Source organism: Rhopalosiphum maidis, chromosome 2 (assembly GCF_003676215.2).
Source record: "Rhopalosiphum maidis isolate BTI-1 chromosome 2, ASM367621v3, whole genome shotgun sequence".
NCBI lineage: Eukaryota > Metazoa > Arthropoda > Insecta > Hemiptera > Aphididae > Rhopalosiphum > Rhopalosiphum maidis.
In genome coordinates, this window is record NC_040878.1 from 2,650,690 (window position 1) to 2,668,602 (window position 17,913).

The following is a 17,913-nucleotide window of genomic DNA, read 5'->3' on the forward strand; positions in this document are numbered from 1 at the left end:
ACAAAGAGCATAAATCCCAAAATGTCTACGGACTATAGCCGATAGGAGACCACTACGATGAACGTGTATAAATATATAATACTATGTAGATAATATCTAAAATAGTGATACTCAAAATATAGTCTTAAATTCGGTGTATACCTTAAAGGAGCGAATGCTACCCTCTAATTTCATTCGTGTCCCTCCCCCGTCAAATACTACTGTCAACAAAACGTTTTTACCTTTATCAAAATTAAGACAAGACACATTGTGGAATATTGTACACACATAAGTATTGAAGACGAAGAAGACCCACCTCAGAAGCTTATTAAAAAGGTAAGCGATTGCTGATTCGCGTGCGAGAAACAAAATAGTCACATTAGGATTGGATCGATTTCAAAAATAAAAAATTTATCAAAACATTCATAACCTTTTTAATTTGTATAAAATAAATAATATGTTCATACTAAATTATCAATGCTGTCAAATGCACAGAACAAATTATGATAATATAATTGATACTACTGAAATATAAGACAAATTAAAAAGTAAAAATAATAAGTAAACAATATATCTAGTAAAATACCTCCCTCCCGAAAAAAAATTGTTTAAATTCAACACTGGACTGCAGATAATAGAATACAATAATATTATTACGATATGGTCGATATCTATACGCGAAGCCCGAAGACGATATATTTATTCTATTACCTACTTCACTGTAATAATATTATCACGAATGTACATGCGAATCGTTTTGCGCGGCTAATGACTATCGTAGCGGCAACGCGTATCGCGCACACTATACACACTCACACACACACACACACACACACACACACACACACACGCGCTCGACGGTTTCCGACGTTTCCGTCCTCGGTCGCAGCCCGCAGTCTCCGCGAACGTTCAACAGGCACTGCGGCGCACAGTCGTATCGCGCGCGTCATTACTGACCGACACGTGTGCGCGGTAAAACGTTTTATATTTTATATTTTTCTCGTCGTGTTATTATTGTTGGCTGTTTTTGTTTTCTTCTCCGTTTACTACACCGACGACCGTTATAAAAATCGTCTGCGTCACGTCGTCACGCGCTTACGCGATATGGGCCGCCGGTTCGCGTGGCTGCCGACGCTGCTTCTGCTTCGGTTCGCGGCCTTTGCCGACGATCAGTGTCCGATGAACGTTTCCGAACCCGCACCCAAAAACGCTTACCAGGTGAACGACGTGCTGTGGGCCGGACAACCGGAAAAACCGTACCCGCCGGCCGCGTACCGTTCGCTGCAGGGCGTCGGTTACGTCCTTTGCACGTGCGAAACGGGAGCGTGTATCCGCAAGTGCTGCGCGCCGAACGCTGCGTACGTGAATTCGAAATGCACGACACTGAACGTGTCGGACCACGTCGTCGAGTTCAAGGTAGGAGCGCCGCAACCGGTTAAAATCCTAATAATTATTTTACGCGAGACGACCAAATGAGATTTCTTTTTTGACCGCATTTTGGTTGGGTCCTTCCGGAATCTTTTCGCGTTTTTTGTTATACGAGTCGTTTAAAAAGTTCCATAAAACGCAGCCCCATAATATTTGTGGGAGGGTGCACTTGAACCCCTGAAATTTTGGTGGGGCCAAAAAGTAACATTTTTCTCCAGTGTCCCCCCCTCACAGATATGTCATCGGTAAAAATCTATTAATCTTCTAAAATAAAGAAACGACGCAATACATTTATAAGATAATATTTTTTCTTTAAATTATTGCATAAGTACATATTTTATTGCTTGTTTCTTCTGTTGTATAATAATACGTTGATGTCACATTACCTGGGTTACAAAAACAACCAATTGAAAAAAAAATCACCGTATTTTCATCTCATGAACTATATATTATGATTACAGTATCATCATCATATAATTTTTTTAAACAAATTATATCATATTTTTTATTAACAAAGTACCTACCTACTATATTTAAGTATATGGGTACTTACCATTTGTTTCTGAGCCATAAGACGAATTTTTAGATTTGTGTAAAAACACATTTAGATTAATATATAATGATTCCAAATTTATTTCCCCCCCTAGTTTTTTTACTTAGTTACGTTACTAGTAAATGTCTGTTGCGGTCCCGGAACTCAAATATCCTTAACAGTTAACGTAACGTTATCGCTTCATTCCGTCTCAAATCGCAAAAACAAAACAGTTTATGATTTCATACTTAGCTGATACTGGCGTTTCAATATAATTTGTGGACCACTATGTAATCCTGCCAATCCTATTAAATAAATAAATTACACCATACATCTTTTCTGAAAGTAAATTACAAATAGTTACTACTAATAATTACTAGACATTTTGTCGATCAAATTGGGGCCATCTGCCTCGGCGCCTAGCCAAGACTCGTCTAGTCTGTCTCAGCCATCTGTTCTACTCTTCAACGTATATAAATCGCAAACTATCCACCGCAATCTGTAGATCGCTTGCTAAACGGACGGGGCTGTTAAAACATAATAAAACATGAGTACCTTTCTACGTATTTTTACGTGACTAGAAAAAATTTAATTTTCCCAAACAACTCGGAACGATATTTTGAACATTTCCGGTTAAGTTTGTAGACCGAATGATTCCCGGCGTAGAAAACATCCATTACTAAAAGAAGCCGATGGAGCATCACAAATTATCGGGCGGCACCCACTACACACGGTCCGGTTTTGTGTTGTAAGAGAATGCACTGCTGTCGTGCCGTCGATGCGTCGACTGTTTGGGATATTACTTTGTTTGTATTTTGTAACATCATAACATTAATATAATATAATATATAATTATTATTTATTATATTACTGCACATCGCGGCTGCTCGAATGTCATCGAAACCAGTTTGGTCGTGGCTTTCTACATTTTGCGCATACTGATTATTGGCGTGTTTTTCCACATTGATGTTTCGTCATTTACAAATTTTTTATTATTTATTTATTATTTATTATTATTTATAACAGTCTAGACTTCATCCACTAAAATATTGCCAAAATCAATTTGTTTTGTAAATTCGGGAATCCCCACAAATAATAACAACACGTCATAATACGTGTACACTGAAACTGATAGGTATAAATGCATATCATATATGGCCGGTGTTTGGTGCGATAAAAATTGGATTAATTCATTTTATTGACAATATTATTCAGCCTTGGCGATATTATAAATTATCGTATTTTCGTTTCAGCTATTCGCAATAATAACCATATTGCCATATAATTTGTAATTATCTGTTTTGACGTATCTGTTGATGATTTTACGTAGGCGTAGGATCATACAGTCCAATGTTTTATATTACGTAAACTTCATATATTATGTAGTTTGTGAAAACTAAAAGATAATATGACGTGTCTGTAAGTATACAGTGCAAATGCATATAATTAAACAGTTTCAAAACACTTTTAATCACTGGCCCATAGGCATACTTGCGTACTACATGGAAGGTTCGAGACACAATATTGTTCCACTTTAAATTGTGTTTTCCGTATCTATGTGATATTTCACAGTTTCACACGTAACTATAAACGTATACGTTTGATATTTATAATAAACAACATGGTTTAACTCTGATATGTAACCAAATATTAACTGACATAGCTTAATATATTACATAACAATATTATTGTGTATCAAATTCAATTTTTAAAAATTAGAGAACAATACCTAAATAAATATTTAAACTAAATACTCAATAATTGTGTAATATTTTGTCATTGGTTTATTTTTATCTTTTAAAAAATATACAAATACCGAAATACCTGGTAAGGTATTTATACATTTTCTATTGCATTAGTTTTGTATACAATTAATACGCAAGTGATAATCCCTATTCAGAAGCTAAGCTTTATCAAAATGTAAACTCCAGTCAATAGTTTTATTATAACTTTTTTTATCAAAAATGTCTTGTTTTATGAACTTCATAATAGTATAAAACATTTTAGAGGTTTATCGACCCAAGAGTTTGGTAGGTCGTAAGTATATTGTTCAATGCGTATAGTTAATTTACATTTAATTTTGGACCATGATGGATTCAAAGTTACGGTTAAATTTTACGAGGCTTCGTAATATTAAACATTGAATTCTTTTGTTTATGTTAAATTAATACCCATAACCTACACTTATAACATAATTATATAATTATACACTTTAGTCATAACTCAATAACTCACAATTCATAAGTATAGTCTAAAATAACTATATATATATGCAAATTTACTTTTTTAATAGTTACGACTTTACGACTAGCTATGAAAGCGATAAGCAAAATGTTTTGTATGAGATTAACGAATATTCATTTTTAAGTTATTTATGATAGGTACATAACAAAACAGTTTAACGTAGTAAAAATAGACAAGAATGGACATGCTAAATCGATGAATAATTTTTAATGATACACCAACTTTAAATAAAAATAAATATCAGCTAATGCTTGTGTACTATTAGCTCTGCTAGATTGTATGCGTAGGTACTTAATACATAGTTTTATATTCATTCATAGTAAACATTTTTTCGAGATTGATTGAATATTAATCTTATCGAACATTGATTGATATATTCATCGTCAAAATGTTTGATTTATTTAAGCTGTGTAAAATATTGCTAACTAAACAATACAATATAGTAAACAAAAACAATCGATTATGACCTTTGTAGAAACCACACAATTAATTTTAATTATATAATATATATAAACTTATTCTACCTAAACTGAAGTCTTTAATTAAAATTTAATAAAGATATTATTGTTTGTTTTTTTTTTTTTACTCATTATACATTACAATTTAAAAAGATATAATTTACAATGTAGTAGAATTAATTACCCCTTTAAGCATGTTTTTGATGGGGTAAATGAGTTATCATACAAAATTATTGAATTAATACAAATAAACATAATGAATATTCAATACTTAAAATTAAAGTTCACTAAAAAGCCAGTTAACAATAGAATTTTTATTTATTATATAATTCGATTTTTTATTTATATTATTGAAAATACTTTGTTTAAGACATAAAGGCATTGCATTAAAATTGTATGGACCTAAATAATCCAAAAAATGTTTACCAATATTTTTTTTTGCATATTTAACTTGTAGATCATATGCTCTACATTCACAATAATATTTACTTTATAGGTATATAATAATAATATAATGCAATGTACAAATATAATGTAAGCCCTTTGCGCGATTACCATGTCTTCCTGATGTTCTCTATATTATCATTCATAATCTTTTCTGAGTTCTTTATTAGGATAGTTAGACTAATCCTATAAGACACAGTTCCTGAAGTACACTGTCACGCTATGTCGCAGACATATCCTACACATCCAAATCATTCAATCCTTTTGGTCTTTATTATTGCCACTATATCCGGTTGATTATAGAACTTATTGTCTTATTGAGGTCAATAGGTCATCAATAGTTTTGCACCTTTATTCGTTGGCGCTCAACTATATTACTAAAAAATCGGGTTTTTTTAAAAAAAATTTATCTTACTTAACAATTTGTTTAATTAAATTTATGAAATAATATTATTTCTAGATTAAAAAATTAATTTAGTTTATATTATAGGTTCCAAAAATTGTGAATGCAAACGGGACGGTTGACATCTATGAGACGGATCTGTTTCATATAGTCTATGGAAAACTAACATGTCGTAAAAAATATAAATTGGCTCCATCACAGGAGAAAAATGATGATTTCCGAGTAAATAATGAGGGATTTTTACTGAGTGAATCAGGAAAAATTATCGCTGCACCAGATCGATTTTGTTTGGAGCAATTTTCCGAATTAAATTATCAAATTTTAGCAGTTGTTTGTTCTCCAGAACAATTGGCAGTTCAACAAGATGGCACAAATGTATTTTATACGATCGGCATGATGCTGTTACTACCATTTTTGCTAATAACGTTCCTAGTTTATGCGCTTATCAGAGACTTACGGAATTTGCATGGAAAATCATTAATGTGCCATGTAGCAACGCTATTGGTGGCCTACAGCAGTCTAGTAGTTGTTCAATTCATAACTGATAGTGTTGTTAAAACATGGTGCATTTTTTTAGGTAAGTAAATATAAAAATAAATGTTATATTCTTTGTTTATGTTATGAAAGTACTAATTTCAACATTTTTAACTCATCATAAAGTACCTAAATATAATCAGTAAATATATTAAATAATTTATTCATTAAAATAATTTTAAGCAACACATTAACCGATATACGTCATGTTTTACTATCGGCCAACACAATAAGTTACCATTTTACATAATAATAAAACTGTCTAGCCTAGTAAATATACATATCTATAGTAAAATTATACACTATACTGTATTTTAGTAACACGCGAATACGCAATAATAGCATTAACATGTGATAATATAATATTCGAACAAACATATGTACCTACGTTGAATTGAACGACTTTTTATGGCAAAAAATATATTTATTACATTTACTAATTAAGAAAAATCCACTTGTAAGTACTTTTTCATCTGTTTTAATATCATAATTTTTAGAAAATGTTTATTCAAAGATATGAGCTGCCAGAGCTAATAATTTGTATTTAGTTATTATAAATTCGATTTATTTAAATAGTATATATGTACCTAAGAGTTACTTGTAAACGTATGTGAAAATAGCTACTTATAAACATTGAATCTTTAGAAAATGAATTTAAGAACAATAAAGTTAAGATAAATAATTATTGTACACAAAAATTAACTTATATTTTTTTAGTTCTATATTATCTGCAGTTATAGTTATATTATTTTTATTTTATTAATTTTTTTCAGTTAATATGAGTAAAATTTAAAATATTGTTTATCGAACTGTCCAATTTTAATTGAAATCATTATTTTAAAATTATCTTGATAAAAAATAAATTTTTTAGTTGTAAACAAATAAGTTTGAAAATGCACTTATTTATACTAAAACTAGACAAAAAATAGTATAGCTTTCCAGGGACTTAAATATTAAGGTGTGAAAATGTTAAAGCTATTATAGTTTTTTTTTTTTTTTTAAACAATAGTTTAAAGTTCCATTTACACCAAGGTCTAATACGCGGTACACATCATAATTAACCGTTTGGCAACAATAAGATGATTTTCAGTTTATTTTCAAAATGCACATAAATTATTTATTTTTTTTTAACGGGTATATATATTATACAATTAATTGATTTTTCAATTTGTAAAAACTAAAAATAATCAATTTTAGTTTCAAATGTGTGATGTGTAAATGTAAAACAAACATTATTATAAAATTATAGAATTACGAAAAGTTGAACATTTCTAATTCTAAAATTGAAATAGGCCAAATATACGATCATTAAACCAGTATAAAAACAAACAACAAAATAAGCATTCATGTGTATGAATTTTTAAGTATTTTATTTTTCGACCAACTTAATCTCATCTAAACAATAGAAATACAATTAAAAAAAAAGTCTAATAAAAATCCTAATGATTCTTTAATAATTATAACTTATCGTAACAAAGTTGTGTTAAACATTTTAATTATTAAGATGTACGAACTACGAGGTGTGGGCAGTTGTCGCATTAGTAGTAAATATCTGATGATTATGTAAAGCGAAAGTTGTTTTACACAAAGTGCCCTGTTACCTTGTCGGAGCTATACATGGGCGTAGGTAAGGGGTGGTTTGGGTGTTCAAACTCCCCCCGAAATTAAATAAAACAATTTTGAGCTTTTTATGAATTTGTTCGGAAATATTATTAACTCGCATATTATATACTAGGTATAATTTGTGGAAAACCACAATTTACATTGTATACTAGTTGTATTGTAATTGTTGGTAATAATATAACATTTAAACTCTGGTCATTTGAACGGTGCACAAACTATTATTCGTTCTGAATATCCAAAATCCATGTATGTGCATTGTAGCACTCATTCCCTAAATTTAGCAATTGGTTATGCCTGTAAAATTCAAATGATTAGAAACTGCATGGGTACTGCTGTTAAGTCCATTACATCATTTTTTTTAAATCTACCCAACGCACTAATATATTAAAAACACATATTTAATCTTCTTTAACAGAGTCCAATTATGATAGATTAATTTCAATGTGTAATGAAACCAGATGGGTTTAAAAGCACGAATCCATAAAACAATTTCATGAAATGTATATTCCAATAATACGACATACTTTAGAAGTTCAAGAAGTAATAAATAACGAAACACCACAAAAAGCACATTAATTTCTGGCAACTATTATCAAACCCGATTTCATATTGGCATTAAACGTAATTGAAAAAGTTTTTTCTTTTAAACTTCCACTTAGTAACTATTTACAAAAAATTGATTGTGATCTTACCAAAGCATGTGATCATGTTCAAGTTGTCATTGATTCATTAAATACTCTTCGTCAAAATGCTGAGATAGAATTTAACCTTATATTTATTATGGCTTCGAAAACTTTAACCGATGTAGATGGCACAATGAGTGTACCAAGATTTTCAAAAAAACAAATTAATCGAGACAATTATAAAGATTCTATGCCGGAAGAATATTATAGAAAATCACTTTTTATGCCATTTCTTTATCATTCTATAACACATTTAAAAAGTAAGTTTAAACAGCATTATGATTGAATTTTATCTTTTCAAAATATTATGCCGAATAATGTTTTTTTTACAAATGAGAAAGATGTTATTAATTTAAGTGATTTTTACAAGACAATACTTTCGGATCATCGACAGTTTAATTCGGAATATTTACTGTGGAAATCCAAATGGGTTAAAAAAAAGAAGATTATAGACTATCCTCAGCATTTAAAGCATTTTTAAAATGTGATTCTGATTTTTTTCCAAATATAAAACAATTATTAACTATTATTTCTATACTTCCCGTATCAACTATATTACTGCAGAAAGAACTTGTTCAACATTACGACGTATTAAATCATAATTGAGAAATTCGACAGAAAGTGAACGATTAACTGGACTTGCTTTGCTAAGCGTTCATCGTGAAATTAATATTGACCCGGAAGAAGTAATCAATATTTTTAAACTTCAACCAAGTAAACAAAGTTTTATCTTATAATTTTTTTTATATTTTTAAATTTGAATTGATATGAACAAAATATTGTATTGGTATTCAATTGTATTATTAAATACATACAAATAAATTATTCATAATTTTATAATATCAATATAAATTTAGACAAAAAACCCTACGAAAATATTTTCTACCTACGCCCATGGAGCTATAATATAAATTAATAAATCTGCACAATAAAATGAAAACTTTCCAGAAAATTACAATCTAAAATCTAATTTTGGTGATAAAAATTCTCGATTCAACATTATAATTGTATAATCTATTGAAATGTGTATAAATATATCAATTGTTCGTCTTTTTCTAATCGTTTTATGTCGGCTATACATCTACACTGATATTTGTTTATAAAATATATACACAGATTTAATGATAATACTAACTGGTCCAGTCAACCTGTCGCTTGAAGAGTTGCAAATCCATACCTATTTTTTCACAAAATTTTTGAGATTTGAAAATGATGGTAATTTATTAATATAAATATATCAACATTGAACATAGCATATAATTCGTAAATGTTTTCCTAGTATCCAGTAAATTTATTTTATAGTTTTGTAATACAATTTTTAAAGATTTATTATTAATCTTAGTATAAATATTAGTAAAGTAGGAACTGGTCAAGTAGTAAACATTGGGAAATAACTCGTTTGTATTAGAATTAAGTGTATCAAAAAAATATTCATTAAATAGGAAAGAGGGGATTCACACGACGCCTTAAGTATTAAAAAAAAATCTCAAGAGTTGAGTATAATATGGTCTTTAAGTATATTAAAAAAATCTTCAAAATTAGAATTTGAATAAATTTATTAAAAAATAATGAGTTTGAGAATACTTGGTAAATCACTTTGTACATATACTATTCTACTTTATTAATTAAATATAGTTTTCTTTGTTTCAGCGTACATCGTTCAATTCTCGTTTTTGGCAAGTTTTTTCTGGCTTAATGTTATGTGTTTTGATCTATGGTGGACTTTCAGGTAAATAAAATATTGTACATTGAGTGGTAGGTACTGCCGGTACTGAACTAAAATCCTCCAAACTACAGCCAAGAAATAATCTTATCTCCGTTTGTTTTTTAGATTTTATAGGTGTTTAAATGATGTAAAGTAGACAAATAAATAATAAATATACTTATATAATTTAATATTATACATTTATACGAGCTGGTTGGATTTATACGTCTACTATATTATATAATTATCTATATTATTTCTATTATATCGTCTAGATTATCATTATTATTTATGTAGCCATCAATTACTGGTCCTTTTTATTTTCTCTCGACGTGGTACAAATTAATGTACAATTAATATACTTTATTTTTTTTCCTTTACCTAATTTAGATGTAGCCGACAGTCGTGTATGGTTGTGTAAAACTCGACTATTATATAAACTATAATAACAGATAGCCAAAATAATTGAAACAATCGAAAACCTAACTTTAATTATTATATTTGTCACTTGTTAGTGTCAAAATATTGAGTATTAGTGCACCAATATATTTTTTTTTATTAAAAATTAATAATGAAAAAATGTACGACCACGATGATGATGCTGCTAATTAATATGATGATGTATTGATGTTCTTGTTGTAAAGCTTTGTAAAGTAATAAATAATATACACATATTGTTAGAATAATAGATGACCAAAAATAAATTTGTGATATTTATTTTCATGATAAAATTTACGATAATCTATTTGATTTAGTTGACGGTTCGCTGTTTTCGTAAACAACATATACACTAACCATACCACGACCAGTCTATATTCTAATATATTTTTCTTATATTTATATTGTATATACCTATGACGTTTGTGTTTTTATTTATCCACGAATTAAATCTAAATAATTAATTTATAATAATAAATACAAATGAAATGTTTATTTTATTATTATTATTATTTATGGGGAGGAGGATTTTAAGGATTCTAGACCAGTTTAATTTAAATGAACTCCCATAATTGTTAGAATAACATAAATCATGAAATTTACATTTTAATTTTTAAAATTAAAGTTTTTCATTATTAGTTAAAAAAGTGAAAAATTTCACAAGAAAAAACGTAACTAATTTAACTAAATATCAAATATCTTTGATATTTTATTTATTCAATATTGGAAAATGTTCAAAAGTATAAAGCTTTGACAGTGAAATCAAAAATGTGTAGTATAGTTGAAATTTGAATTTGTATACACTATATACAATATGTATAGCTTTACCTGAGTTTATTATAATAATTATCAAATATTAAGTTTTATTTAAGTATACTAGGTACAGGTATACGATTTACTATCAATATATATATTATCATTCATGAAGATTATAATTTTCTCTGTTTTTAGGAAATGGAATAAAATGCTCTTTTATTTTCAAATTGATACTTATCAATTCAGTTTTAAATATTTTAATATACAATTAAAATTTTGTATATCAGTCCGATTTAGTAACAAAATAAAATTAACAATATTCATAAGTTAAATTTAAAGATTTTGTTATAGTTGGACATATTGGTAAGAAGTTAATGTAGAATTAATTATTATATTATATTTAATATACTTCTATTTAAATGTGTATCAGTCCACCATATTATTATTGTGTCATTACTAGGTTAGACGCTATCTAAATTCAAAACTCAGAAAGTTGTAAATTATGAACATGCTCAATAAAAGAGTATACTGAATATATATGCCATTACAAGGTAAAAACATGTACGTATATTATTAAATATATAGAGTTCCCGCCGTAATACTACCATAATAGCAGGGGGTATACCCCGTTCCTCAATGCCCTTGAATATTTATATTACATTATTATACACCTATAAATATTGTTAAAACAAATTAATTAACACAAAATGTAATGCAGTTGTATTGTTAACAATTCTATTTATTAATGTTAATTTTCTCATGGTAACCCATTTACAATATAAGTCGTATTTTAGTTTGAACGTAATAGAGATAACGCTCAAATTTAAAGTATTTATAAATTAAAATTAAAATAAAAACATTTTATTCTAATATAAAATGTTTTTAATATTTTGACAAATTTAATCGGTATTAACAATCTTCAAAAAAAAAAAAAGTCTATAATAATGTACTAAATGCAATATTAATTAAGAATATACATTTAAATTTACTGCAAGAAACAATTTTTAAATTATAAATAGTAAAATAATTAAATAAATAAGTAAATTAATATATGTATTTAATTTTTAGTGGATTTAGACCATTAAGAGGAAATATAAGAGAGCACGAAGCGAAAAAGTTTATTATCTATTCCATTTATGCGTGGGGATGTACCTCATTTATTTCAATAATTACATTTGGTATGGAGAATTTGTTATTTTTACCTACTGATGCGATTCGTCCAGGATTTGGAATTAAGAGTTGTTGGTTTGGTTGTAAGTATTTTTATAAAAGTTGTTTATATTTAAAATAAGTTTAATTCATTGCAAAAGATATTAATTGAAGTCATAATGTTTGAAAAATTACTATAATATAATATTATATTACTATTCAAATGATTTTACATTTTAACAAAATTATTTATACGTATACATTTATTAAATCGATAAACGATAAGAGTTTGAAAATTCGATGTGTTATTGATGCTATGATTAAAAAAATAAACTAGAAGGTAAATAAATGTCATGGCTGTATGATGTTTGATAAAGCATTTTTCAATGTTAAAAGTTTAAATAAGGATTAAAGAGGCCACCGCACATCTGCTTTTTAAGGCGTGTAATATAGGCAATTTGAACGCAATTTAAGAAAATACAAAATTTAAAAATTTAGTTTCAAATACTAATTATTATTTACTAATTTAAAGTAACTTACAAATTGTCTCATAATATCAGTACCCTAAATTAGTTGCGCTATTACAAAATTAAAACAAAAAATCTGTTATTATTATATACATCCAATTTGAATAACTTTTTTTGTACTAAGTACTAAGTACTAAATAGCGATGATCAAATAATTGTACAGAAAAAATCTCCTCTTTATGAAAGTTTATTGCCGAAGTGATTCTTGCCCATACAAAACGGTTTTAATCAAACAATTTAAGGACATGTGACATCCCTCAAATGTTAATAATCAGTAGGTGGAAACAAACATTATTAAATTTTTTTGTTTTAAATACAACATAGCTAATATTTCCATATTAAAAATTTTTTTTTTTTAATTATTTATATTATGCAGTATACTTTAATATTCAAATTCTAAAATTTAATAAAGGTAACAATATTATCTATAAAATGTTATATTATGCTTTTAAAATGATTTATAGCTATACAAAATACTACAACTTTAAAATGTTCATAACTCATTTTAAAACAGAATATCAATTAATAAAACTATAAAATCATATGCCATTTTCTAGATAATATTCTTACCTTTAAATTTTATACTAGGTAAATTTATTTTAATATTAAACCTAACATCACGAAATATGTTTGGCTGAACATAAATTTTCTATGATGGACATTAGTAAGATAGAGACAAATGACAATACATACAGGTATAACGTCCTCTTAAGAAATTCATACGTATTTTTTTTTCAACAGACCCTAAAATAAAATAAAAATGAGTAAAGGGAATACATTTATCGAATAAGGACTCAATTATTACAATTATATAGTTCTACAATTTTAATAAAAAAAATATTCAAGCGTGTCATGTTATTTAATTTTTTATAAATTTACATTTTAGCTGATTTAGCCACGCTGTTATATTTTTATGGTCCTATTGGTACTCTATTATTTAGTAATCTATTGATGTTTATACACACGGCAATAATGATTATCAAACATATGAGAGATGCTAAAGTACTTAGAGGGTCTGAAAGCCAAAAGAATGTAGACCATGAAAAACAAAGGTAAGTACTAATTATTTTAATTCTATTTTTAAGAATAGCATTATCTTATAAAATTTGTGTTATATTTAATAAAAATAAAAATGATTATATTCACCGAGATAATGAGTTTGATAAAACTATAATATAAACTCATTAAATGAATTGAGCAAGCTATACTTGAAATTAGAAATATATTGTGTTTCAGATTCATGTTGTATTTGAAATTATTCATCGTCATGGGTGTTAATTGGTTAGCAGAAATTATATCATGGGCAACAGGTTCAGATGGTTCTGAGTTTGTGTGGTATGTCACAGACATTGGAAATTCTCTGCAAGGAGTGTTAATTTTTTTAATTTTTGTATGTAAAAAACGTGTATTAAATTTATTAAGTAAAAAGCTTTGTCCTCAATTTCAACTTTTTAAGACATCTGCTAATGTATCTACTAGAACCACTAATAGCACTGTCTCATCTAGAACTAGCTCTAATGTAAAAAATAAAGATGCAGTTGAAATGTCCACTAAAAGCATAAGCAATTCAATTAATAATCAATTACACGATTTTAAAGTTTAATGATTGTGTAATAAAAATAAATTTATTTTAATTAAATTTCCTTATAAGTACCAAACTTAAAACTTTATTGTCATATTAATTTTCGCTTTTGACCACAATTTGTATTTTGATTAGAATTGAGTTTTTATTTTAAATTCTACTCTATTAGTTCTAAAAATATAATCTCATATTAGATGTACACTATTTTTAAATAATGTTTTGTTAGATAGTAACAAGTATAATTTACATGTAATCTAAATTTTTTTTTAATAGTATGTATATTAGGAGATTATTCATAATAATTATTAATTATTATTAATCAATTTTTGAAATGAATAATAATTTTACTAGTCATATATTAATCATGAACACTACTAAAATTATATTGGTATTGTATAAATTATTACTTATCGACAATTATGTATATTTACTTATCAATTTGTATTAACTTTGCATATCTACCTATTATAATAATTAATTGAATAATAATTTTTCATTGATATATTCAACCTACCAATGATGTAGAATATTTAAAAATGTTATAATAAATCATTTCTTTATTTTAATCTTTTATAATTAAAACCAATAAATAGATTAACTGTATCTATTTAGTGTATACAATTTTTTTTAAGAGGGGTCTCACAACAGCACTATATAACATACATTTACATTAATAATCTGTATCATGTATATTGTACCTGTAATAATTTAGTTTATAAAAATTATATACTCAAATTTACTATGAAACCATTTTAATTACATAATTATATATTGAATTATTATTATTAATATAGGTATATTTTAAATTGATTTTCATTTCTGATAAATGATGAATTGATTTTACAATTATGTATTTTTTTTTTTTATTTGGCTGTTATCACTCATTGCTTTTTGGGGTGGTAAGATTGATTTGATTTTCAAATTTGTGGATGATTTCTAGTAGCAAACATTGGATTTAGTTGGTACCTACTTAGCTGTAGTCATTTAATTCTATAATTTTTAGTTATATTAATAATTATTAAAAAAAAAAAATAAATAATTTTTGCCTATTAATTATTAACAATTCTATTTTTTTATATGTATAATTATAGAACATTTCAGCAACAAATAAATATTAATTTAGTGGAAAAAAATATTAGGTGGATATAGAATGATTTTACTATTTTCAATTTTCTTTCCAAGTTTTTTAGGTGTATAAATATTTTAATATTTAGAAGTAACTAAATATAATTTTAGTCCAAAAATATATTAAGAGAGAAATGGATCAGCCTGCAGTTTAAAGTTAAACATTTCCATTACCTACTTTTCAATATAACTAAAAAAAAACAATAAATAAAGAGAAACTGAAACTTTTAAGCTAAACCAGTTTTTAACAAAATTGATTTTTTATTTTTGTGTTCCTACCCAATTCAAAAAAAATAACTGTAGACACTTGAACTTTCACAACATTTTTATATTAGCACTTTCTATTCATGGTATATTTATCAAAACATTTTGATAATTGGAGTGATTTATAGACATTAGACATTTTCGGTTTTTTTCTCGATAAAAAATTATTTGCTTTGTCAAAAACCTTGAAAATTTAATGTAAGGTTCCTCTTAAGTAGGGTCATCAGATTTTAAACGTCCCAAACTGAGGCACCATGACCGTTTTTTTATGTTGATGTAACGCTTAAAGTATAATCGTTTAGTAACAAATATAAAAACAAAAAAAAAACTATAGAAGCACATTTTTTTCTTCATAGACATTTTGAAATTTAAATTCGCAAAAATCTAGATATTTAAAATTTTAAACGATTAATAACAATTTTAGTTATTTTGTTGTAATATAAATTATTAATCATGGGTGTTTTGAAACTTTTAATATAATATTATATACACATAATAACACTTTCAAATGGAATCATCTCGGGAACAATTAATTATATCTACTGTATTAAACTAATAATAAAATAAGTTACTTTAATATAAATATAAATATATTATAACATAGGCTGACAGGCTGTCTACATTCAAATTCGTTTTTTGTATGCTATATTTTATCATTGAATTCAATTTTAACATAAGTTAAAGCCTAAAAGTACAGTTTCTCTGTAGCTTCAAACAGTAGAATAGTGAAGTTATGACATCTAAACGCTTAGTATGTCCAGACTGGTAATTGACACCAAACGCCGCAGAAAAATTGTACCTTAAGTCTAAAGAATTAAATGATCCTAATATTTCTTTTTACAATACATTAACAAAATTGCAGTTTGATATTTTTATGTATAGCCTATAATATAGGCTAAAGTAAGAATATACATTTTTGAAGTTAATATTATATTTATTTAAACACTTACAATAATCATTTGAAAGAAAAATGCAGTTATGTACATTATTACGAAGGATATAATATGTTCTAGAAATATTATTTAATTGACACAGCTAATTTAGTAAATGAAAACCAAAATAATTGTTTCTACAATTATTTATAATAGAATTATAACAAAATGTGCAAATAAAATTAAAATATGTTTAAAGGGAGGTATATATTAGGATGGACGGTTGATCTGTAAATCTTAAGGGTAAAATAATTAGGAGCACTATAAAAACAACTAATTTTAAAGATACATAGTTTTAACAAAGGTCCTTAATATGTATAGTTAAAAATATAAAAAAAACTTAAAATAATAGCATATTATGTTATTGGAGATTATCATTTCTCACGAATATTAAATAATTGTATACGTTACAATTACGTTACATACGTTATGTATACGTTTATATAAATTTTATCGTGTATTCGTGTGTCACTAATTTAGCTTAAAATTTAATAGTAAAGTACATTTTAGAAAGTAGCCTATCAAAATCCAAGACATTTAATTCTTTATAAATAAATTTAGAACTAGTCAGAATAGTAACTTTTAAGATAAATTTAACAATTTTATTAATACTCAAATTTAATTTGTTCGAGTGAATTTCATAGGCACCACCCCATATATTACGTTAACTGTTTTGTTATTTATCATAAATAACTTAAAAATGAATACTCATTAAAAGTGTTATGTGTACCTACTATGGTACACGTAAATACGATTTTAACACAGGAAAATATTTGGTAGCCCACCAGACAAACAAATTTTCGACCAGCCCATTGATATCTTATAAATTCAATTTTTTAGGTATACAAAGAAAAAACAATAATAATTTTAAATTATGTTTGTAGCAAATAAGGCATGTTCACTACTTTTTGGGTTAGCTCAAAAATCAAAATGCAAATTAACCATGTATTAAAAACGGTACACATAGCGGTTAATCCGTTAATAAATGTATGATATATTTTAAAAATGATGAAAAAACATAAATATAGAAAAACACGCTAATAAACAGAATGTTCAAAATGTAGAAAGCCACGACCAAACTGGTTTCGATGACATTCAAGTAGTCGG

General features: G+C 26.6%; 1 protein-coding gene across 1 annotated transcript; it reads left to right on the forward strand.

The window, feature by feature from the left end:
* Positions 1 to 873: 873 nt before the first annotated feature.
* LOC113555069 (G-protein coupled receptor Mth2-like) lies at positions 874 to 14,688 on the forward strand. Its single transcript, XM_026959386.1, has 6 exons — positions 874 to 1,395; positions 5,576 to 6,065; positions 9,979 to 10,057; positions 12,296 to 12,480; positions 13,790 to 13,955; positions 14,140 to 14,688. The coding sequence occupies exons 1-6, from the start codon at positions 1,084 to 1,086 to the stop codon at positions 14,504 to 14,506; spliced, it is 1,599 nt and encodes a 532-aa protein (XP_026815187.1). The 5' UTR covers positions 874 to 1,083; the 3' UTR covers positions 14,507 to 14,688.
* The last annotated feature ends 3,225 nt before the right edge of the window (positions 14,689 to 17,913 follow it).

What these genes read in the sequence shown, in the direction of transcription:
- LOC113555069 (XM_026959386.1), top strand. Translation starts at nt 1,084, where the DNA reads ATGGGCCGCCGGTTCGCGTGGCTGCCGACGCTGCTTCTGCTTCGGTTC. An exon ending in ACCACGTCGTCGAGTTCAAG is followed by an intron (nt 1,396 to 5,575) that starts GTAGGAGCGCCG and finishes TTTATATTATAG; the next exon opens with GTTCCAAAAATTGTGAATGC. An exon ending in GATCTATGGTGGACTTTCAG is followed by an intron (nt 10,058 to 12,295) that starts GTAAATAAAATA and finishes TTTAATTTTTAG; the next exon opens with TGGATTTAGACCATTAAGAG.